The sequence below is a fragment of the Rhyacophila brunnea genome, unplaced genomic scaffold (assembly GCF_057557595.1).
Source record: "Rhyacophila brunnea isolate RB1 unplaced genomic scaffold, BYU_Rbru_1.0 scaffold_17, whole genome shotgun sequence".
Lineage (NCBI taxonomy): Eukaryota > Metazoa > Arthropoda > Insecta > Trichoptera > Rhyacophilidae > Rhyacophila > Rhyacophila brunnea.
The window spans coordinates 22142822-22169812 of NW_028232827.1; the positions used below are offsets into that span (position 1 = coordinate 22142822).

The following is a 26991-nucleotide window of genomic DNA, read 5'->3' on the forward strand; positions in this document are numbered from 1 at the left end:
AGACTCGGCGCGACATTACACGAAGCGATTATCGCGAAAGGTTAATGCGTCGCGGTACTATTTTCAATCACATGCATACACGTCTTTATGCGATTTGATCCGATACAGGACAGGGGACCACAAATGTTACAAAAAAAGCCTATTATTATAATTTATAATACAACATTCAATCAAAACAAAATACATGCCTGAAAGTGAGTCTCTTTCAAGATCACCACTTTTTATATGCACATAATATTATAACTAATCATTTTATAAACCATTTTCAGTCATTACGGTAGTAGATGAATAAGTCTGACAGTGACATCCCTAGACAAAATGCCGCCCCATTTTTTATAAGTACTTATACATAGTGTTTTTTATCATCCTTTCGTGACTCCAATATCTAAGAAATGTGTTGTATGTATACATTAATAACAAAATATATAGGTACCACTAAAACATATAAAATTAAATTTAGATATAAAAGGCGAATAAATAATATAGGTTAACCAAATCACCAGAGTGACGTTCTATTTGGTTGATATTTCTGACACATTTGGTTCGTACCAGTTAGCAATAGATAGGTACACAGAGTTATTATTTTCATATAATTTGTACTATACTTACGACATGTAAACAAAATAATTTTAGCTGTTTTTATATTTATCATATTTTTATATAGGTATTCCAAACGATTCTCCTCGATTTGCCGGCCCCAAACGACGCTCAATCTGCCTACCCCCACGGGACGTCACTGGTCTGACAAATAATTCATCCAATGGTTTATGTTTAAGTATACTGTTCAGATCATGACGTTCTGAAAGAAAACTAATAAAAAGAATTAAAAAACTCGCACCTAAGCTGTGTGGATTGAGAGTGTTGTGCATTATCAAAAACCGGTATGAGAAAGCTAGGTATCTTTGAAAGGCAGTGAAGATGGCACATGACGGGGGTGGTACAATCCACGAGCATGGGAAAGAAGGGCGAATCCGTCGGGCGGGACATGGCCCAAGACGGTCTTCAATAGTCAGATAGAGAAAATGAGGATCGTGAATAAATATTAAGAGTGAGGTGGTTGGGCTGTGTAGGAAGAGACACAGCATCCCCGTAGATATGGCAGTGTAAAAAGTCACACAGACAGGTGATGCTAAATAAGATAGTACCGGTTCTAGTTTGTTATATTTCCCAGTTGCTATGCAACAAATAAACAATGTTATTTTGACATTTGAAATATTCAATAATGTTAGTGGCGGGGGCGAACTCATGATATTTTGATAGACAAAACTATCGGCACTTTTTAAAATACATATTACATTATTATTATTATTGTATTTCCTATGTACCTATAAAGAATACAGTAATACGAAATCTGGTTCAATGAAACCAAAACAATTTCCATCAAATACATCTTGATCAAAACTTTACAATTTAGATTCTAACGTTATTGTTATGAGTGTTATTTCTGACATATACTATTTTATAATCATCATCTTAACCATCAGCTGGAGTCAGCGGCTGAAATACTATTTAAGTATTACATTTAAAAAATATATAATTAGTATCTTTTTTATTTAAAATACACCAATTTCCTGTGAACGGCATGTTTACTATATAAATAAAGTGTTCATACTATTAGGTATTTCAAACCTTGATTTTCCAATGATGAATAATTTTATTTTAACACACAAATTTATTGAGAAAAAATAATTTTATGTACATAGTTATTTCAAGCTTTATTACTGCTTTCGATACCTTTCAAAAGTCATGAGCGTTTTTTTTTATCTGAATGCACCCCTATTGTAAAATTTGCGAGATTGGCTTGTAGCTAACTTAATCAGTAGACTATGAATCTCTTTTTTTGCTTCAATTTCATACATTTACGGCTACCTATATCTTTATAAAATAAGATTTTTTAGACATCTTTGATTTTATACATAATTGTCACGGTTGGTCACCCATGACAAAAATTACCCAGTTTCCTGGGTAATGTTTCGGGATAAACATCAGCTAAGTAACTACTATTAACCGCTGACCCTCGGTCCACCTTCTCCAAGATCGTGTTCCGATAATCACTATATCTTGACAGTGTCGACGACGATATAGTGAAACTGAAATTTCATGTTAGTAGTACGTTAAACCGTGTCACATCCATGTAAGTAAGTACTTACTACTTAAGTGTGTTCAGTTTATCTTTATGGTACTAAATTTCAAGTAAATGTGATTGGGGTAAAAGTCCAGAGCTAGAAATGGAACTGGAACCGATCCCTGAGAAACCCTAAATTATTTTGAAACCGGAACCCTTTGAATTCGAAACTTCCCCGAAATACAAACATAACACCTTAAAATATTGCCATATTGTTTTTTGGTTATCGTTCACTCAAGTACCTATAACATAAATATGTACATTGTACACTTCTGTTCACGCATATACAGCAATGGTGTCCATATAATCATATAGTCCGATATGAAACAGTGTTGTCAATTACTGCCATTGACAAAAATATGCCAAATAAGATAATAAAATAAGAGTTAAGTAGTTGGCTGGAAAAGGGGCTAGATTTTTTTATAATTAAAATAATGTCTAGAAATTAGCAATTCAAAAATAGTCATTTATTTTTTAACATTGTTTACGTAGTTTAAGAGAACAAAATATATTCAAGAATAAATAATTGTTTCATAACTAATAAATACCCAATACATACAATCAAAAATCAATTAGGAACGAAATTTGAATAGGTATTACATTTAATATTTTTGGTACAATACTATAAGGACCTACAAGAGGCCAGCATGTTGCTCTTCAAATACACATACTTTTTTAGTTGTAAACTTATTAAACTATGACAGGATAACATAACGCAGAAAAGATGCATATAGTGCGTACTCGAACTAATAATGCGGAGAAAATCTGAAAAAGATTATCTTGGCTTCGGAACCTCAGTAAATCGCCCAATTTCCAAGGCATTGAGGATCTGATGTTACTGGCCCAGAATAGTGAGGTGTACAGCATTGACCGCATCCGCATATCTTCGATAAGAGACGGCACCAAAAGAATAATAGTATTAAAACAAGCTGGTATGTTTTTTTTTAAAGAACCTAACATTGAACCGAACATTGGGGGTTCCAACAGCTCTTGATAAAACGCACGTTAAATATAATTAATCTCAAGTCACACGAGCATGTTCTAAAATGTAGCAAAATCAGGAAAGCTAGCTCCTGCGAACTTAATGGCATTAAGTGAAAGACAATTTTGAGAAAATATACAATGCTGGATAAGTTCACTTACATAAATGCTGCCTCCATACTAAAATGCTGTAGGCAAAGATATTAGATAGATACGCTTTCAGGCCGCTGAAGGTGACATTTGATCTAACTTCAAAGATAACTAAAATTATTGTCGATAAAATGTTTATTACGCCCGTGTGGTTTAAAAATTCTGTATTCCATAATTATTACTGATACGAGTGATAAGATAATAAGTATTGAAAGAAAATGTAATGTAATGTTACTTACAGCCTTGTTACATTATTGACAGAGCTTATTGTTGTTTATGAATGAGAATCGATTGAAAGGGCGAATAAAACATATTGGCATGTTTGATAAGTCAAAATGATAAGTATACAATATAGTGTTTTTTTTTATTATTGAAATCTGAAAGTGTAGCTAAAGAGATTGGGCATACATTTTAGTTATTTTTCATTATATTCGAAAGATTCCCTAACGTAAATAATTTTAGAAACAAATCGGTAGGTAAATAAAATTACCAACGACAAGGGTCCACAGAATATTATAACCGAGTATGTATATTGTATGCACTTAAAATATAATTATCTACACCAGCGAATCCTAAAGTAAGGTAATTATAGCTCTGGTTGGGCGATGGAATTCTCAAAATAAAATCACAAATACAAATTGGGAACTCTTAGTAGGATCCCCCACAGGACAGATTAATAAATATAATTATGGCTATATTCCCATACACTACATTTTTAAGCAGGGGTTTCACTGTGTGAGTGTCGTACGAAAATGAAACACACATCATTATAGACGTGCGTGTTGCGACCTTCAAATACACCAATATTGAATGAGCGTCAGTGCATAAACCGAGAGCAGTTGTCGGAACGGAGGACAAGCGTATTCTTGTGTTTATGTTTATCCCATATTCTCCCACACTCCAGATCGGTTGCCTGTTCCACACCCGTTAGTTATTTCAGTTCACATAATTCTCTGTTCCCTGGTTTCCCCTGTACAAATAATTGTTTGCACTTAGAAGTCATCAGGAGTTATGCGATGTTTTTCCATGAAAAATACCAAAAAAGCAATCTTCTTCTTACTGTGCCATCCTCTAGCGGAGGTCGGCCACCATCAAGGCGATCTTAGCTTTGTCGTCTGCTACCCGGAACAGTTCAGTGGAGCTGTACTCGTACCAATCACGTAGGTTCTTAAGCCACGCCGTCCTCTGCTACGCTTACCATTGATCTTTCCTTGAATGACCAGTTGGGGAATACTGTCCTGTCCTCTCAATAGCGCTGTGTTTTAAATAGTTTTTTTTTTATCCAAAATTATTTTTGAAGAATAACGTTATGGGGTGATGAAATGTATGCCTTAAAAGTGGGCGTTCGTTATAAAGGTTTAAAAATTACAACATCATTATTTAAGCATTTTACTCACAACTCCAGAATCTTAATTAAATTCATTAAATACCTATATTGATTATTATGAGTTCAATATATTGTATAAATCGGAGAGAGATCGGTATAAGTAGGTACATTTCTTAATAAGCGTTCTGCAATGACCAAAATATACGATTTTTTATTACAGCGATGTTGTCGATTTTTGAAAATTTAATAGAATGAAATGACGTTAACAATTAATTATTGATTGTGTACATACCCGGTGAGCCTGCAGCATTATTTGGATTGATTATTAAACGTTATAAATTATTATATTATAATACATAGTATGTAACACAGGTAGGTACCAGTGGCGAAGGGTGACTTTTGGAAAGAGGTAGGCTGTGGAGAAAGCACACTTGTTAGATATATTTACGGGAAATAAGAAGATAATCCGACATTACTACTGCACAGCGATTTCCTAACTATCGTCTCGTGTGGCACCAGACGACATGACGTAATTGTGACGTCACGCTCGAGGCATGCCGCCCACGCACAGTGTTCACCGCAGAAAATATTATGATGAAACACCTATATGTGTATGGTGACAATGAATAGCGCCGCTGTATGAGTAGCGTTATATTCTCGAGTGCTATTATCACTCCGGTAGTACGTCATAATGATGTCATATGACGTCATGTCGACCGGGCAGCTGGCACTCGCAAGTTCTAACGTATGGCCCCTGATGTAGATAATCCGACATTACAATCACAAAAATCGATTAAATTTCAAAAACTCACTGATGGTATAAAATTAAGCAATTAATTTGAATTATGTATTTTCCTAAACATTTATAAACGCAAGATATTTACCAATTTCTAATTTAACCCGTAAAACTAGACACATTAAAATACTTCCATATTTAAAACACAGACTCATGTACAATATCAGATTTCAACTGACATAACTGACGAGATATATATTTTATATTTTAACAACAGTCAATATTTATATGTGATTGAATCCCATAGAAATTATTTTTTTAAATTATCTTATTAATTATTTTGAATAAATGTGCACTTACGTAATATGTAAGCGCTCCTTAAATAGCTTACCGATTTGTATGGGCCGCCGCAGACGTCTTGAAATTATGAGAAACAAGCTTCATATAAAAAAACCTTTCGATTCATGCGAACATAATCCATACAATATGTGAAGCGAAACGAGATGTCGCCTATTTTTTAAACTTTCGAGACATGCTATAAATGGTGCTTATTGAAATAGGGGAAAAGATCGTAAAATTATTATGACAATTATACGATAGATGTCGTTGGGCATATTTAATAATATATTATTATGCTCTTAAAGCATTTTTCCTTGCTCTCACGTGGTATCATTTTCAATCCCGATATTCTAGAAAATTAAAATTTTTACACACCCGTCAATTACATGCGTGATCGCAGCCATGACCTATTTTGGGTGAAAGCTGTTTCCTCATGTCAGGCTCACCAGGCACCAATAGCGAGGGCTGTGCGGTTGGTCAATGCACTCCCTAGAGATGTAGATATTTTTGGCGATCCATTATATATTCTGTTTTTTAAATTCTATTTTATTGTTTAATTTGTACTTTTTGAATCATTGTTGTTTTCTTAAATTTTATTTCTTTTGTATACAACTATTTTTGCTTTCTTTTTTTCCTCCACTTTGTTTTTTCTGATTTTCCTAACTGATAACTTGTAATTTTTATTCTAAATGTCATGTTGTGAACGTCCTGAATTAATAATTTGTTATGTACTCAACGTGTCTTTTTCAAATAAATAAATATTATTTAATATGTCAATATTAAATTTAAAAATATTTTTCTTAAGAAGGTAGGCTTTAAATAATCGCCTAGCATGGAGTCTTCGCCACTGGTAGGTACCCACACCTATGTTACTTGAAAACACACAAATTTACCAATCGTATAATGAAATAACAATGTACATGATAAATAATTCAATTATTGCTATGATAATAATGAGATTATTGTATTACATATTGAAGAAATTGGAAAGCTTTAGTTATTTACATTGAATGATTTAATCCGACGTAAGTGTATTATCATGATTCATCATATTATTATAAATTTCATCGGGAAATTGCCCCGAGTGCTTGCTTGTTAATCGGAAGGCAATACGTATAAAAAGTAATGGCGGCTTGTTGGCTGAGTTTCTTTTTTTTATTCCATCTCAGAGAAAAGTGATACAATAATAAACGTTAATACGCTATTAAAAAATGAAACAAATGACCGGATCGTCTGAATCGATACATAAGAAGGATCCACTTTCTTTACACGTTATATTTATAAAGCCTTCGAATTATAGCTGTTGTGAATTGTTTCAATACTGTAACAACTAAAAAATATAAATTTGACGTAAATGTGTATGTATCAGTAACGTGCGACTCATATATGCTGTAGATACCAGTGGCGAAGGGTGGAGGCTGATAAGAGTCGACATAAATAGTGCACACGAAAATTTCTCAATCATATTTATTTGTTTTCATTGAACTAAGAATACAATTTGCAGATTGTGGCAGTTAGTTTTTAAAATTCAATTAAACTCTGCCTAACCAAACCATAATAATGCACGCTTTTTCAGTCATACTTGTTATCTGTATTTGTTGAATTAAGAATAGGTGCATAATATTATTACAGAATGATGGTGTTGGTTGGGTTTTTTTAATTCATTACGCCCTGTCTATTCTAAATCATAATTGATAAAAAATATTGTTCTATCTATAAAACACCGAAATTATGTAAGTATGGTTTAGTGTAATATTTTTTTTAATTTTAAAATTTCAGGTAAATATACATACATATATAATTTTTTTCGACTGCATCCTTACAACCAAAATCGCCGCATGCCACTGGTGTGTATGTATGTATGGATGCAAATTGGAGGACAACCACTGTGTTCAACCAGAATGGTTCGAATATCGATAAACTCCACTCGCATACGGTGACTTTAGTTTTAGGTGGACGATGTTTTCTAAATTTTTACAATTTGGTATATTTAGCTCACTCGGTGTACTTGTTTAGATATCGTTTTGTAATATATTATAATTGCATATATTTTATCGTTTAGAATTCTCAAGAAAACCAATATTGATTTTCGAGACATCGTCATTATTGCGATATTACTTGTCGATTTTTTCCCCGTTGAGACCTTCATTTTGTATCTATAAGTATTTGTTGGTTTAATTTTTTAAATAACTTGAAGCATCTACATCATTTTATTTTAAATATTTTTCAAAAGAAAAATCGGCTTTTGATAATCCATTTCCTTTACTTTATACTCTACTTTATTACTCCTAGTACGTCACTTGATATACAAACGCAAATAAATAAATGCGTCATCCAATTATTTAGAAGCAGATTATCGGAGAAATTAATAAAATAATATACATCGTCTTTCTGATAAAATAGGTAGTACCTACCCATTGTGACCACAATCGGGACACATTGTATGAATGAAAACATATACATTTTAAAGCGTATAAGCTCTAACATTATTAAACTAATATTTACAAACTATTACATGTATGAGTAGCATATATTATATCCATGCGATACTAGAAGCAGAATTAAAGAAAGCAGAAATAATATCATAAGTAAGCATTGAAATTCATCCCAAAAGCGTCAAGCCAGAAGTAATCTTTGACAAAAAGAAAGCTAACGGAACTTATTGGTGTTTATTTGTAGATAAAAACAGATTAAATCTATATGCGAAGAAGATATTATAAACATCCTCCTTTGAGAAATAAAGATAATAAAATTAAAGAAACGTTGATTGCCAATAAGCAAGAAATTCTATATTCGGTACACAAATGTACACAAATATTTAATATTGAGAAGAATATATGTTATTAAGCAATAAGGAAGTATGGGTTACCGTTCAAAACATATTATACTTATTACAGATGAAATCCATCGCAAAAGATTGTCTGTTAAATTGTACATAAGACATATACAAAATATGTCAGCTGTGCAAATAACCTTAAAAAAACATTACTCTACGAGTAGACAGTGTTTCCTCTAAATAATAAGCTGGGGACATGAGAAATCGATTGCTGTAGGTATACAACTCAATCGTTTTCAAAAAAAATGGATAATTGACGTGTATTTAAATTATATGAATGAATGAATGCCTCTAGATCTAGATACTTACTCGTAGTTTTCGTGTATGTCTCTAAAAATTCTATACTCAATCGTTGTCATTTTTCATTGATTTTTTTAGTGTATATGCAACATTAAATTATATAGTATATTGCCCACGACAAACCAGTCTAAATTTGAAGTTAGAACTGTTTGTTATCAAGAATAATATTAAAGTATAATAAGTAAGTAGAAAGGAAGAACGTGGAATTGACTGAAACGGAGTTTTTACTGAGAAGAACACCAAGAGGGAAAGAACCAAGCATCGATTAGATTAGCCAAAGCAGGTTAAATCCATCATCGAATTGAGACTTACCGAATCGAAGATTATTGGCGAGCTTGTCGACGAGATACATCTGTCGGCTGATGATTCGCAGCTAGTACAAAAAACAAAATCCTTCTGCACGATTCAGGTTTGTATAAATGATGAAACATCTGTGTATAAGTTCCCAGGGGACATTTTGGTACTGTCTTGCTTCATTGTTATTTTTGCACAGTTTAACAAACTAAAAAACACAAGTCAAGTGTTGTTCATAAGGTTTTTTGATACACTGTTTTTGTAATGACAATGACACTTTTTGTATTAGAGTTTGTTGTTATGATGCAATTTAAACTGTATCCAGTATTGAATACCTGAAAAGTAAATTAAAATCCGTTGAAATATTTGTGGTTAGATGTAGTTCGTATGAAAACACTATGAAAAATGATAGAAATTATTAAATCCGAATGAATTTTCAATCGATCAGCTGTTCATCGAAACGGTAACTTGAACGTATTAAAAAGGTAGCTAGCAATTATTTGAGATATAACATTTATTTGAAAAAATGGGAGATACATTAATTTATACACATGAATTTCGATTGAAATTCTGCTTGATGCTTCAATTCTGTGTACGACATACATATTACGTATTTTGACAGCGACCGGTTGCACTTCTCAATGCTACCACTAAAGTGAGAAAACGCTCGGTAGTAACCGGCCAATTTAGATGTCCCTAAGTACTTGAGACGAATATTAAAAAATGTATTTTCCTAAACATTTTATACACACCAAAAACCATTGAACAAAACTTTTTTTTTAATAATCTAATTGTTTTTAGATTGTTTTTAAAGTATCTTATTATTAATTATTTTGGACTAAGCTGCATTCATAGACAATAATATTATGTGCAAAAGTTTTAGGCTTGACCTTTCGATCCTACCGTACTGTATACATTTCGGTAGACAGGGCTGAGGTCACGTGACCCGACGGTCATACAAAATAAATCTGAATTTCTAACAAAATAATCGTATAAATACTGGCGCTGTGTTAATTTTTTAACTTTATAATGCCTTTAATCGATTTGTCTTAAAATGTAGGATTTAAATAATCGCCTAGAATAGAACAGTGTTAGATACCTATAAATACCAGGTATCGATAGTTTTTCTTTAGATATGACGGCTTTAGATATACCACGAGTATGTTTTATTTTATATTGCATATACAACGTTATAAAACATGCAATGACACAGCTAGTGAATATAATTTATTTATGTATGGACAAAATTATAAGTGGCGTGTGGAATCAGTAATGAAGTGTGATTGTTGTTATGATAAAAAGGATGCAAATGATGTCACCTGGTGAGCATAAATTATTGCAAATACAGGTGATATAGGTGGCTGATTACGAAGCAGTCACACTGTCTACTGTAGTGAAAACTGGTTAGGTTACACCTCCACTAATAATTTAATTATAAATGCACAAGTTTAGTTACCTGTGGTTATTCCATCAATAAACATAGATAAAAAATACCATAGTAATTAACACTTATCTATCAATGATTGAGTAATCATACACATACTCAAAACTTGATTAGAGTGTAGTTGTTTTCTTTTTCGTCTTATATAAATGCACAGATTGTCTATGGTAGTATTAATTTATCTCATCAAGTTTAGATTAAAGTCATCAGAGTCATTAGTTGTTACGTTATGAATCTATTGTGTGTATGATTGCAAATGTACAAAGGTTTTTTTCGCAACGGATACCTTATTAGTTATTGTTATTAGACTCACTTTCTAATCTAATAGTTGATAACAGATACAACTTAATCCGTTTCTGAGAGTCATATGCGTACATAGGTTTTACAGTAGATGATATTCGTAAGTACCTAATCAATAGTTATTTATGATCATGTAATAATATAAGTATTAGAATCGAGCCTAGGTGTACCTAATTGATTTTTTTATTAAAAATTAACCGTGTACAACTAACTATACACGTATAAAAGTATACAATATATATGATATTTTATTCTTTTCATAGGGAAGCATTCACCAGTTATACTCAAATAAACTTCTCTAGTAAAGAACCAATCTACTTACGTTTTAGAGTAAGAAAAAATGAAACAGATTATTTAAGAAGAGAAAAAATAATAGAAATCGTATAATATGATTCAAATGTGCACTTACCTATATGTATTTATTATTAGGGCGCGAAATCTCAGCCAATTAAAAAAAAAAACTGCATTCTAATACCCGGAATAAGAAACTATGTGCGTGTTGCAATCCCAAATAATATGTATTATTTATAGATCTCAGAAAAGAGCATGTACCTATCTAAATCTACATGACGTATTTTGTTTAATACAATACTTACTCAAATGTTTACTGGAATTTTCATTCACAAATCATTTTTTTTAATAATATGTAGCTCTTGCTATACACGAATAAAAGCATAAAAAGCGCATAATTATCTTTTCAATGGTAATATTATAATATGTATGATTTACATACCGCTGGAGTTTGTATTGTATTGTTAAGTTAGGTCAGCATGTTGATTTTCGGGAAAATATGGTGTTTATGGTAGCTTTTTTGTGAGATTTTAACGCTATATAATACGACAGATACGATTTTGGAAGCTAGATGAAAATGTAAAAATGCTATATCTGGTAAGAAAGACGCTTAGTTGGCAATGCTGATTACAACCATCGAGTAAAATAAATGAATGATCAATACAAAACCCAAGGAAGTTATGGAGGTCTACGGCGAATAACCAGGGGCTTTTTAGGTTATCCAACGAGTGGAAATTGCGATTATTAGAAGAGGATATTGTTGTGCCGGCTTCCGTCGTATTTAGCTCACTTTCTATTGAATACAGATACTTAACAAGTAATAATATTATCTAACATAAATTCTAATATGATTATGAACATATTGAATAATAATTCTGAATAATAAACCTACTTTATATTTGATTGATTATGATATTCCGGGGAAGAAAGTAAGCGTATTCTATTCAATTATAATAAACTACTTATTTTTTATTCAACGAATAATTCACAACATCATTAATACTCCCGTTACTGCAATGTCATCTTATGTTACCCAGTTCATTAAACTGAAAATATTTTAGTTAATATGCACTTCGTCATCATCATATTTTGGCTATCCCTAGAATCATCAATATTACATCTAATTAACATATTATTATTTTCAAAATCGATAGCATTATACAGTAAATAATAATATAATTGATATATATCCATCAGATATTATTTACCTGTCATAAATTATAAAATCACATTGCATACACAACGTCGCATTTAATTACGAACAAAAGAGATGGATATAAAGGATTATGCGACAAAGAGAAACAATATTATAATGTAAGGTATAACTTGTTATGAATCTATGGAAATACTCAAATGAATATAATTAGGTTTGATCGTTTTGTAATGGAAACAAAACCAGACGTATGTATGTTGGCAAAATATGTTATTTTCTTTTATCTACTGTAATATTACATCAACTCTAGTACGTAGCTCAAGGTGACATCACCAGAACGAACGGAATTTATTAGCATCGTAAAGGGAAGGTTAAATTCAAATTATGTATAAATTCTAATTGATTTGAGTCTTGTACTATTCCATTTGAGTTTTTACAACTCGGATTTTATCTTTCGGCATCTTCAGGATTGATTTTGATCGACCCGTAAAAGTATAATGCGGTCCAATCAGCGGACGACGCACCACGGTCATGTCGTTACCGATAACGCATTATTATGTTGGGAATACCTACGTATATGAGTACCTAAACATTGGTATTTAAAAATACCCGTTGGTTGACAGCTATGGCTTTGCTTGGCAGGATTTTTTCCCTCCACAGTAAATGTTTTCCGGTTTTCATTCCTCATACTGTGGTCATACACGTGAGTCGCTGGTGACGATCGCGCTGGACTTCCGAGAAAAAATGCAGTTACTCGTACGCCGAACATAAATAAGTAATAAATGTATCAACTAACCTACTGCAGATTATTCATTGTACAATGCACTCGAAATGATTGATAAGACACAAGAATAATAAATATTAAACTGCACAGTAGGTACTATATAAGTATCAGTGGCGTGCGGTGACCTTTGCAAGTAGGGGTTCTGTTAATAAAGTGCATATATTATACATGTCTACTATTTATTACATAGTAATAGGTATCTAGTTTTTATGATGTTGTAACTAATTGAATATTGGTAGGCGACCGATATGGTCTATGGTTTTGTAGCGTGGTAGCTCTCATTCTAAAAATATTAATATAAAGTATTTTATTATCAAATGTACCCCTCCTTTCGGGGGATACTCAGCATCTATGGACCACGCGTCACGAGTATGTTATGTATCTAATTATCTTTATATAATCTGCAAGGTCTAGAAACGAGATGGTGCCGTTAAATTGACTATCTAACCATTCTAACCCATGTTTCACACACAGTGAATGTTATCACACGATACAAAATCTCGCGACCATTGTAGACTGAAAGAGGTGGGTTTGTAAGGTGCGATAATATTCGCTGCGGATGAAACGAGAATAAAGCATTCCGCACATTGCGACGACTATACGCACATCTCGTTCGAACTTCGCCGACAGGTGTGTTGCGCATGACACCGCCTGCTTGAATGTGACCCTAGTTTTTCTGATCACCATGTTACCACAACTAGGGATGTCAAAGAAGTATCGATAGATTTGACCGATGCTTAGATTCTTTGGTATCGACACCGATATACTGATTGATACTTTTTCTTTCGAGATACATCCTTACAGACTACACAGCTCATATAAATGATTGATGAAACTACCGAGATCATATTTAAGATAGCCCGGCCACCATGCGAATTATACGTTCACTTCAAATAAGTACAACAGGTAAATATGGAACAATCTAATTGACTCGCGGTATGGAATCTGATACATACCTGCCGCCCACGTCTTTCATCAGTCCGTGTGAACGAAGCTCAAACCGGCTCCTTCACAAAGCGAAAATTTACGAGCAGCTGTTTATTATGAGATGGCCGGGTTGCGACCTCTGCCACAGAGTGCATAATGCCGACATTACAGGTCCAAACGCGATTCCATTAAACTCAACCCAACGATTCAAACTCGTACATATCACACGCCTTTGAATTCAGAACGACTCATACAATAATACAAGAAAGGGTAAACTATACCTACCTCAGTTTAGTACGTGGATTTACATATTATTATTCTTTTGCTGTCACTCCTGTGGCGGGTCGTGAGCGATAAAATACGAATCAGCGATACGACCACGTCACACAGACTTAGTCACGGTTAATTTGAATATGATTTTGACGTAAGCTGGCTAAGGAAATAAAAATGGGAATGATTGATGCTTCCCTTAAAAATCTCAGTATTATAATATTATTAAAACTGCATGTACACATTTTCGCGACTCAATTCTTATGAGCCTAATGCCGTGTCCACACTGGCAGCAAGTTGCTGGTAACCTCATTAAATTTCACGATAATTATCAAAATTTGTTTGACCAAATAATATTGAATTGAAATTTAATGAGGTTAACAGCAACTTGCTGCCAATATGGACACGGCTTAAGGTACGATCGAGAAAAATCGATCCCGCGATCGACTGATTGGACTTGGACATCGGCTCTAGATATTTTAACAAATGAAAATGGTAAAAACATACTTTGGATTCTATCTACAAAGTGTTCATGTTTTGTTAAATCGGGATATCTATTGTTGACCTATTAATATATCCGGAAAATCCCATACGATACGTGTTGGCATTTTTGCTACCGTGGCATGTGTAAAATAGCTGCCGAATGTACGACTATTGCATAACCTCAAAACTACTTAATTGCCACAAGTTAAAACATCGTTAGCCAGAGAGTATGAACGGATCTTGGAGTGTAATACGTTTGTTTATCACAGAGCTTCGCAGTGGGGAAAATTATTGACCGTGCACACAGATTCATCACGGGAATTAATTTCATGCGATCAAGTTAAGTTTGTTAATTCGGTATAAGATTATATTATAGACATATTATTATCATTGTACCTATATGTGCAAAAATAGATTCGGGTTTTGAGTTTTAATGCGGTCACACTTCTTACTGAAAGCCTTGCTGGTGCGTTTATTGTGTATCACGAGGATTTACGGTATTAAATAAATGCATCGGATCGATGCGTTCAAAGTTCACTTCGTGTCGAATGCATTACAAGAGCTCAATAATTTATCATTCTTTGGCAATATCTTTTTGGTTATCACGCTGTGTCCATCTAATATTGCCGACACGGGATCTTCTCACCGTTTATCCCTCGACAATAATTTTTAATCATATCTACAACGGGTCCGAAATATCGGTTCCGAATACTAGAGAAAACACAGTGTAGAACAGGGGTAGTCAACCTTTTTATACCTACCGCCCACGTCTGTATCTCTGTTAGAAGTAAAATTTTCTAACCACCCACCGGCTCCACAGTAATGGTAATATATAAAAGTAGGGAAATAACTTTACTTCATAAAATTTATAAAGCAGAGTTACAGCAAGAGAAGTTAAAGCATATACCTAATAATAATTACTTACCAAATACTTTATGTCAGACTTTCGCTAAGTTTGGCAGAATAAATCTTTATAAAACAACTTGCTGTATCAATACTTTGCATACATAGAAGCATGAAGTCTGATGAAATTACATTTAATTAATTAAATTATTAAAGAGATCCCTGAGGCTGATGCTGCGAAACTGAATACTGGATATCTGGGAATTTTATGAAAACATAATAGAAATGTTTTTATAACCCTCCCGCCCACTATGAAAGGTAGGGACCAGCTTGACTACCCCTGGTGTAGAGTGTAGATTTACAAGATTACCTTATGATTATTATAGTAAATTAATTTTCATTAAGTATGACATCAGGAGAACAAAAACACAAAAATTACGAATACTAACGCAAAGAGATATAGAAAGGCATAACGCGAAAAGACAACCAAATAAACCAAGGGTAAGCGATGTGATAGATGTCGATAAGCAGGTGAAATGGTAATGTCGCTCAGCGAGTGGACAACCGCTGGACAAATGCCGTCATACAGTGGTGCCCAAGGGGCACTGAAATTCAACAGGGATGCCCAAAAACCAGCTAGTTGGATGAACTCATAAAATTCGATGGATATACGTGGGAGCGAATAACTATGAATGAGAAGAACAAGAGAAGCTTTCATTCAGTAGTGGATCAACCTGAATGACGGTGACGACGATGACATTAGGAAACGACAGCTATTTTTAACCACTTTGTTATGGAGTCAGAGTATGGACCTGATAGATTGGGCAAGTGGCTAACATCCATTTCTCGTTCTAACACAAATCTGTTAATATAAACCTGCACTCCGTGAAGGCCCATTTGATTTTATTACGATCGGACATGGTCAAAAAAACTGTGAATGTCGGCACGGACAGATATACAAATATATTAGATACTAATTTACGTAAATAAACGTTGTTTTATTGGTATTTGAAGAACGCGAAGGCATGTAATTGCGAAAAGCTTTCAAATTGAGCGAAGGTCGGGATGAATCTCTATATAGCGAGAATACCTTAATGGGGTCTTTGACTTGTTAACACTTCACTAAATTACTATCATTTGCAGATATAAGTAGGGCTGGGCTGGGCCAACAAAGAAGTATCTATACATTTTCAATACTTGGAATATTTTAAATGCTGATTGACGATGACAATGGATTAATATATTTACATAATTTTAGTGTCTATTGTAAGTGATATAGATAAGTATATTTTTGTTTATTTATCCTCGAATAAATATATCTAATGATAACGTAAATAATATATTATAATCGCAATAAGTACCTACTTTATTTTGAAGTTAATAATTTGACAGTAGTTGTTTTGAGTCAACGATCATTTACCTTCAGTGAGTTTTCTCGCTCTATGAGACCATGATCGACAGGCCGCACATACAATAATTATATCATGCGACTTTAAACTGAAATTACTAGGCACTATCGATTGATTAACATATTTAAAAAAAATAAACCTACGGTGACATATTATCGCTATTTCAGCGATTTTAGTAAAGCTTCGCTCTACATTTAACTGGTGTCGTTAAAAATCTGTCAGATACTGACACAGTAATAACGTGAGGCATAGAAAAAGAAACATTCACCCCCCCCCCCCCCCTTCCGCAGAGTGGTTAGTAACACGTACTATTTTTTAATGGATAGCAACAGAACAGATTAATAAATAGAATTCCGTTAAGCTATACTCCAATACACTACATTTTGACGCAGGGTTTTGAATGTATGATTGTCCTATACGTGCAATAATGTGTGTTGCTACCTTCAAATATAACCAATATTGAATGAGCGTCAGTGCATAAACTGAGAACAGTTGTCGGAACGACGGACAAGCGTATTGTTGATACGTGTTTAAGTTTATCACATATTCTTCCACACTCGAGATCGGTTGTCTATTACTCCACACCCGTTAGGTATTTCAGTTTCCATTATTTCAGAGTTTCCTGTGCATAACGAAGTAAATATGTCCCGTGAAATGGGGTGAGATTAGACCAATGCTTTTTTTATTTTATTTTTTACCTAATTATTGTTTTTGGCTGAAATTTTGTTGTATAGTGCACTATGTAAATTTGGTACGTCATGATTATTGTTTTTCAAGAAAATATTGCATTTTTATAATATTACACAGTTTCGATAGTTTTGTATCAATACGATACCGACAACAGGTATTGATTTTTTTTCTTTATAACATCACTATAAGGAAGGTATATTTCCGTAGGTACGAGTATCATAAAAATAATCGCATTAAAACGCTAGGTACGAAAAAATACATTTCAATTTCAGATACATATTATTTTGGATTAATGCAAATAATAAGCACCTAATGCGGTGGCTTTATTTATCTAGTTTGCGCATGTTTTAAAAATGGGCGGCGGATTTCATGCGGGTGATAACATTGAGCAGTGATTCTCAATCTTTATGTTTATGTCAAAATTTCAGGGTACTCATCTGAATGACACATATTAAGAGGCCATCCATAGACTGAAACCGTATGTGGTTTAGATCCGTGTGTCATAACACTCATACAACTTATGATTTCTGTTTATTAATAATTACTCCAATGCCAAACTAATAAGTAGTCAGGTCACGACGCGAAATTGCGAATTTCAATCGTAGTGCCGATATTGCTTATAATTGGAATACGATGTGAACTGTTTGTGGCAAATGATTATTATTTCATAATGCAACAAATGTAGCACATTAATCAATGAGAACGACATTTTCGTTCTAAAATTGTCAATATATTATACGGTTACACTGTCCAACTACGTACTGTTCTTTTCGGTTATAAATTGTTTACTTACTTCCCTCCAACAACCAGTCTTCGTATTATCAAGTAGATTAAATTTGTAGATCGCTCATACGAGAGATGACGCTTTCTATAATTAATTGACATCGCTTCACCCGACCAAATTAAATTAAAAACGTTTCGTCCATGACATAAGATTAAGTAGGTATGCATACTTAGTTATTCTATAGTAGCATAGTTACTAGGTATATCTAGGGATGTCATATTGAAAGAAAACGTATTGAAACCTAGTATCGATATCATATAAATAGAAGAGTATCGATTCTAAGGAATCCATTACTATACAAATGCAGTGTTTTCATGGAAAAACATGACCATGATATTAATATAATCCTAAATATATATACAACATATGAGGCTTACAACATTAATTTGGTAGGTAGGTACCACAGAATTTTTTAAAATAGGTATCTATATATTGGTCTAATCTCACCCCATTTCACGGTAAATATATATATATCTTGTTATCAAAAAATAATTCATGTTACTGATCATACTACGGGGGGGTTAGATGTTTTTGACACATTGACTCAAAACAACTGTCAAATAATTAAATTAAAAACAGTATATATTATGATTATTAATCAATCAATATATTGTTTGCGATATAATGTATATTTGCGAACAACGAACAAATAATATTGACACAAAACACGTTCTATTGTACATCTTTACTTATGATCCATCTGGACCAAAAATGTCGAAAAAAGCAAACTGAAAATAATAGCTAAATTATTGCAAAAATGTTGTTTATAGAATATATTATTATGTCGCTGAAGTAGGTACGTGGAAACGCAGTACAATACACGAAACCGAGAGGGATGAAGGAATCACCTTGCAGAGGTCTTTATCCATGCTATATCATACTCACAGAAAATAATTACGCGCAATAAATTGGTTTTATGAATATTTTCAACGAATGGAAAGTTATTTTCTCTACATCCCATATTGTAAATATTTGGATCTATTTTTATTTGTACAATAATATATTATGTAGCAACGAGTATGTACCTTGCTATAATTAGTTGATTATATTACAAAATGTATAGCGTAAGTTCCATACGTTGCGTGGAATAAAGTTAAATAGATATTAAGAAACATCGGATACGACATTTAAAACAACGGCCCGTTCAATTAGGTAGGCGTGTATTGAAATCAGTCAAAAATCAATTGACAGTTGACAGCGATGGCGAATCGGGACTTTCGAACTATTGGAAAAAGTAAGAAAACATTTAAAAAAGACGTTACTCGAAGATACATAGTATTGGAAAGATGTCAGTCAAGCCGATGTATCAAAGTAATTTTATCTTGTGAAAGAAATAATCTTTAAACGGTGCATTTACGTATTATCACGGACAAAAACATCCTGCGTACTGCATTTCTGATATCTATGTACGATAAAATCTTTGTTATCTGCAATTAAATCTTCATTGACTCAAAACTGATAAACACAGAAGTTGGAACTAGTCACGGAAATAGCACGGAGTGGAAAACTAAAAGGATTGCCCAGGATTGTCAGCGTACAGCCATTAGTAAACAAGCAATACTACGTCATGCAGCAATGTTTTAAGAGCGATCTACGGGCTACAGGGTGCTATTGAAACATGCGCTGTTGGAATAGCAATATATAAATACATATGCATGTATTTATTAATTGAACTGGCGTTTACGTGGTTCAACTCTATTATGATGTAAATACTGTCGACCGAGGGTACTTGATGGAATTTGAATTTAAATTATAAGTTAATTTAGTTATTAATTAAGTTTTGTACTTTTCCATTTGCACTATGCACACTCACCAATGGCAAATACACACGACAACGAATACAGTAAATTCTAACTTATATAATTGATACAATAAAGTAGGTAAAACCTACATCACAATAAAAAGACAAATTATGAATAAGTAGTTAAAGTGTTTATAAAAAAAACCCCACCTAATATATTATTAGATATCTAATCACTAATATGTAAAACATTCATATTCGGCGTATTCTATTATGTAGGGTTTTGGCGATTTATTATAATGATTTTGAAACTTTTTTTGTTAATTCTGCTTTATATGAGTTTTTGTTGACAGCTGTTTCGAGCTAGGAACCCATCTTCAAAACGGCCGACTAATTCTTATTAACGACTATAGTAAATATATGTGTAACATGTAAGTATGTATTTATCTATGTCGTAGATAAGTAAATAATTAGGAATAATTGGCACGCCTGAAGGGTGTTTTCTACCACTGACATTTTCATTTCAGTACCATGTAACCTAGTATTACTGTCATGTTTTGAAACGGGAAGCGATTCGGATGGAAATTAATATAACGCAATAAAAAACAATGTACAATACAGACAGACCGAAACTTCTTAGCGGCGCATTCAGCACTTTGTATTACACAGAGCTTGGCCAAATGGAAATGGTCGACGTGTATATAATACAGTAGAAAACAATAATATAATATGGACTCATCCGAGTACGAAATGAAACTGAAAAAAATACTCGAGTGTTAATTAATTTAGACGTCACAACTCGGGCGTCGCTTATTGGGCGTCGTGTTTTGGCGCCGGTAATTAAAAGCTAAGTGTAGAAATACTTTTCACATTATTGCGTAACGAGGTTTGTACCTATCATTAATTTATCGGTAGGTATGCGTGTTATGGAAAGAACTACATCCAAATGTAAATGTATGACGTGGGTTTATTTATGTCGTCACATAAACATAAGTAATGTACCTACCTACATATTATTATATTATATCGTAGATGACAAATGGATATCTACTTATTAATGTCATAATTTACTATGAACAAAACGTACCATTCGATCTATTTTATAAGTTTTTTTTTTTTTTAATTTATTATAAATTTTTGTAAGTACATTAAGACGGTACTTCAGTGAAACGGCAAATAATTTTCAACTATAGGTGCGACGAAATTTTGGACTGGCTGAGCCGCTGGCAGTCGGAGAGCGAACGTCGAGTTGTGAACACGTCAATTTGTTTTGTGATGGCGACGGGGTAATTAATTCTTAAATCGTGTGAAGATGATTAAAAACGTTACCCATTTACTTGAAAAAGAAAACATGTCAATGAATATATTACTATTATTAGTAATAGAACAATAAACATAACATTAAATGGACGCATGTTGACTTTTTATGACAAATTATGTTTTGTTCTGCACGCGTCATTTGTACAATCTTCGTGTTGCGTAGTCACGATCGTTTTAGATTTAGACCGTGCCCCAGCTGAAGTATAGCCTTAATTACTATATGGTTTCCCGGAGGTTCTCTGAGGTAACAATAAAATAAACTAGCAGTTTCTCTACAAAATTATTACTTACAGAATTACAAGGATGGGAGGTACTGGAATTATCAATTGAGGAGCAATCCTTGTAGTACTATTGGAAGCATAACATGTGAATATTATATTGGTTTGGACTAGGCTTAAGGTGATGCATCAGTGAAACGCCAAATAATTTTCAACTGTACGCGCGACGAAATTTTGGACTCGCTGCCATTCAGTGAGAGAATGTTGACCCAGGAACACGTCACTTTGCTGCGTGATGGCGACGGGTCAATTAATTCTAAAATCGTGTAAAGATGACTAAAAACGTTACCCATTTACTTTAAAAAGAAAACATGTCAATGAATATATTATTATTGTTACTAATAGAACAATAAACAGAACATAAAATGGACGTATGTTGGATTTATGACAAATAATATTTCGTTTGACAGGCGTCATTTTCACCCGCCACCCGCAATCCGCGCATCGCCTAGCAACGATCTTTTTAGACCGTGCCTCAACTAATGCATGGCCTTAACAAAATACGGGGAAGTGTACCATGATTCGGACCTGACCGGGTTGAATGACAGGACGCAAGGGGAGAGGTGACTGAAACAGGCCGCTCAATAAACAAGCGACGCGTTAATTGGAATAATGGACGGAATTATCGGAATGGCTCTCGGCCTAGCTGGTGCAAATTCGTTGACGCTACTCAACTTGGCGGCGACTCGGCTAAAAGCCTCCGGAAATTCGCGACTGGAGATAAACAAATACGACGAGCGAGTAATGGCAGCAGACACGAGCCAGTACACACCTCTGACGACGGATACGTTCCGTAAATACTGCGAGGTCAATCCCTCGATTGTGTCAACAATGAATCGCTTGAATTTACGCAAAAGTTAGATAGCTGGTACCTGTGGTAAGTACATAGTTGGACGTTGGACTATGTAGGTATTATTATTATGGCTAAAAAATTAACAGTAATAAACATCCACAGCTGATCTCTGCCTGTATATTGCATCAAGTTGTGAATAATGGAAAAATACCTCAATATTATGTAATTAACCGATTATTGAAAAGGCAATTTCGAATGTTTAATAATCGAACATTCTAAATTTAAACATAATAAATAGTACCGATAACTTATATTAGAATAGTTGTCATATTGAAAATGAGTTCAAACGTTTTATCAATAAATTTGATATTCTATATTGTTAGCTTTGGTCAGTAGTTGTATGTTGGTTTAAACCAGACATTATTCTTCGCGTGAAATTCCGATTGGTTACTCCCAATGAAATTGTAATCGCAAGTTGCCCAGTGATATAATACAAATGCGTGTTTTTGGTAGCCTCCGGGGAAGATAAAGCAGAGGAAGAGGGTCGGCGCGTTGGAGCAACCAAGTGAAGGTGCTTTTTGGGGACAGCCTTCATTCTGCCATAAAAGAAGCAAAGGATCGAGAAGGGTGGAGAGTCTTGGTCGCTCAAAAAATTACGGAATTTCAAGGTGGTCACGATCCTCAGTCATCAAGGAACGACCAAGACGAAAAAGACGATTGTTAGGTTAGGATGTAAATAATGAAATTGATAATATTATCATGTCTATGCTCTGAATATGTTTCGAAGTCGGCTCTGGTAAAATACTTAAGGCTATACCTCAGTTGAGGCATGGTCTAAAAAGATCGTGGCTAGGCGATGCGCAGATTGCGGGTCGCGGGTGCAAATGACGCATGCCCAACGAAATATAATTTGTCATATAAATCCAACAAGCGTCCATTTAATTAATAAAGTCTGCAAAGACTAAATAAGTCTGTTTAAAGATGTTGAACACATCCTCTGGGATTGCCCGCTTATGGAACTCGAACGAGCGGAGCTGTTTGCCAGGGTCCGTCCTCACACGGGCCCAATTGGTCATGGAGATCTGATAGCAAACGAGGCCAACTTTGCGGCATTCGAGAAATTTGCAGCGTCGTATGGGGAGCGGGATAATCCCGACTCTTCTGTAGACTCATCCATTTAAATTCGTGACACTCAGTATGCGGGTACACAAAGAGCTTAGCGTCAGCGGACAGCAGAGCCAGTCCAAAATAAAAAAAAAAATCTTTCTTAACTTTCTTCTTTAAGCACTACGGTGCATGGTTGCAGCATCAGTCCCGTGCGGCTCCGTCTCGGGACGGAATGAGCACTTATAATCACTTCTTTCAGACACGTTTAAAGCGTCATAGAAAGCGGCCGTGCATATCCACGGCTGTGCATATATGACGGGTGGTGGTGGGCACTTTAACGTATGTTCTATTAGTAACAATAATAATATATTCATTGACATGTTTTCTTTTTGAAGTAAGTGGGTAACGTTTTTAGTCATTTTCACACGATTTAAGAATTAATACCCCCGACGCCATCACGAAACAAATTGACGTGTTCCCAGCTCGACGTTCTCTCTCCGAATGCCAGCGAGTCCAAAATTTCGTCGCGCCTATAGTTGAAAATTATTTTCCGTTTCACTGATGTATCGTGTTAATACTAATTTTTACTGAATGTGTAGATAGTGTTTTTAAAATTCAATTAAACCCTACCTAATCCAAGCCATAGTAAATAATAAATTATAAATTCACTACGTACGTCGAATCTTAAAAGCTTATCTCCACCCCTCGCCAATGAGACCTCCATAAGTAGATTATTCATCACGGAAAGCAATGGTGTCCGTAGGTATATTTATTTCTTCATATTGAGAAAAGCCTCGTGTTCTTAATAACATCCTCAGACCAAAAGATATCTGAGAAAAGTACAAAAGAAATCAAGTACCTCTACCCACCTGTGTAAATTGGGAGCCCTGAGTGAAATAAATGGAGCCGGGATAGATAAACGTAGGAGAATAAAAATAAAATTTAAAAAAAACTCGATGTTTTTGTATCGCGGGTGGTCCAGTGAACTCAATGGAGTACTTAATCTAACATAAGAAGGAAATGTTCTGATGATCATATCACGAGACTGGGAATTCTAGGAGAGTTTTTGAATGCTAACGGCCATTAGGTATGGGATAATTCGATTCAATCGTGGTCGCTGTGGTACTAAAACTTTTTGTGGCCCTTGCCTTATTCACTCTTTTTTCAAAGAATACTTACAATAAACGTCACCCCTAAGTTGCCAGTTATCATCTATTTTAGGCCATTTTGTATGTATTGTTTTATATTTATACACTATTGGCGTCGGTTCATTTTTACAACGTTTTTATTAGGTCGTATTCTTATTTGTCCGGTGGTTGTTTGACGGTACAAATCTTGCAATCGATTTTTAACTAACTTTCCGACTAGCTAGAGATTTAAAACTTTTAGAATATATCAGAACACGATGCCAATGCATTTTTTTAATACTCTTAGCCATCTTTAAGTAGAATTGAATTCATTTTTAGTTAATTCTGTTTTGTATGAAAAGTTATTTCGGAAGAAATCCGTAATCCAATCCACTATTATTGGTTGCTACTTAGGGTCCTAACAACTAAATTATTAATATATACGTGCGTTACTATGGAAATCAATATGAGTGTCAAAATGACATTTCAGTATTATTTCTATTAAATACATTTTTTTTTTGATCGTTTAAGCTAGTCAAGTCAAGTTTATATGATTCAACAGAATATTTAAAAACGTTGTATATAAAAAGTTCTTTTTATCTTGTAATTATCTATATTAGGTATATTAGCTTTAAACAGAGTCAAACGTATAAATATTTTGCTTTTAAAAATATTAAGAAAAAACAATCATAGGGTTGATTTTTGGGTGAAATTTCAAAATGGAACATCTTATGACCCAACACTTACTTATGTTTTTCTAGAGTGTTTCGGGATTTTAAATTACGCAAAAATTTGATATCGTTCAAATCTCGATCGACTAATTCAGTAACATCATGCCATTTTCCCATGTAACCTCCCGTCAATTATTTTAAATATATAATCATGTTTATTCATGCTTTGCGACATAATAAATATTAGATGGGTACGATTTTTAAGGTTTCAATTTAAAAAATACGCGTCTAGCATCAAAACTATTTTAAATGCGGATTTGTGGTGGAAGGTTCATAAAAACATCATCTCTATAAAATTTTGTTTAAATAAATTTTAAGAATCTCGAAATATAAAAAAAATCTCAGGTAAAGAATTACTTAACTTTTTTCGTTATTTCTTGAGAATTTTCGAGACGAAGAATCTAGATTACATACCTACATGATTGTATGTTGACATTATTTTACAGCGAGAAATTCGAGAAGTAAATAACGCAATAGGTATTTATCATTATTTATTTTTATACTTAAGTATATTATTATAAAGTGATATTTTTGTTAACATTGCAGTATTTGGAAAAGTAATGAGTTTCCGGTTGGGGCGATGTGCCGATGCAGTCAGTGCCTTCGCCGTTTGAGAACCGTCGCCATGGCATGCGCTATCCCTGCTAGCTGCACCTCCCTACTCTTCCCGATTCTACTCTGGATCCCGCACCGCGTGGGCGCGGCCCTATATCTCAACACAACTCTCAATTTAATTGTAATTAATGGAACTAATATGACATTATGTGCCCAACGCTATTCCTCTACAATCTCCACATAGAAACAAAAGACAATCCATAAAACGCAGTACATAAAAACTGGCATCAATATTGCCCTCGCATTTTGTTTGTAAAATTTATGAAATGTGCAATAACACATAAAATGTATTTATTTATCTATCAATAATAAAATTACAAGTTGTATACATCCACACGATGATATAAACTACGCAAGGGGAACGTAAATTGCGTTGGAGAGACAATGAGGCGTTGAGATAGGCTTCACAAAGCCACAGGGAATACAAATCAATTGAATTATAACATATTTTAAAGTCATGAGAAGCATGGCAATGTACAAACATCGCGTTTAATTCTTAATTCTCCAATATTCGTCATGAAAGCCTCAATCTTCTCAACATCTGCATCTGCAACAACATTGCATCTCAACAAAATATTTGGAAATTATAATTATTCTTTATCGCCAGTGTCAATTTAAGTATGTACCTAGTGGTATGTTCTATATCGCTATCCAATATTATTTAAGAGGCAGAAAACATCAGAAAAGGTCTACCTCTAGACGTTGCTAGATCGACGAGATATTTGTTCTGCGGAAGTATATGCGTGGCATTCCAATGCACATGATAGAGGAGTGGAATACCCTTGGGAAGGTCCTCACCCAGCAGCTAATTGATCC

At 33.9% G+C, this 26991-nt stretch overlaps 1 protein-coding gene across 5 annotated transcripts in view; it reads right to left on the reverse strand.

Moving 5' to 3' along the window:
* Positions 1–26991, reverse strand: part of LOC147073836 (rho guanine nucleotide exchange factor 10-like protein) — a 532434-nt gene that overhangs the window by 206927 nt on the left and 298516 nt on the right. For 2 of the 5 annotated variants that reach the window (XM_085944726.1, XM_085944725.1), the window contains exon 2: positions 9107–9423. The exons of the other annotated variants lie outside the window; for them this stretch is intronic. In XM_085944726.1, coding sequence (XP_085800852.1) covers positions 9107–9146 — 40 coding nt within the window. In that variant the 5' untranslated portion in view covers positions 9147–9423. The remainder of the gene's footprint in view (positions 1–9106; positions 9424–26991) is intronic. 5 annotated transcript variants of the gene reach the window in all.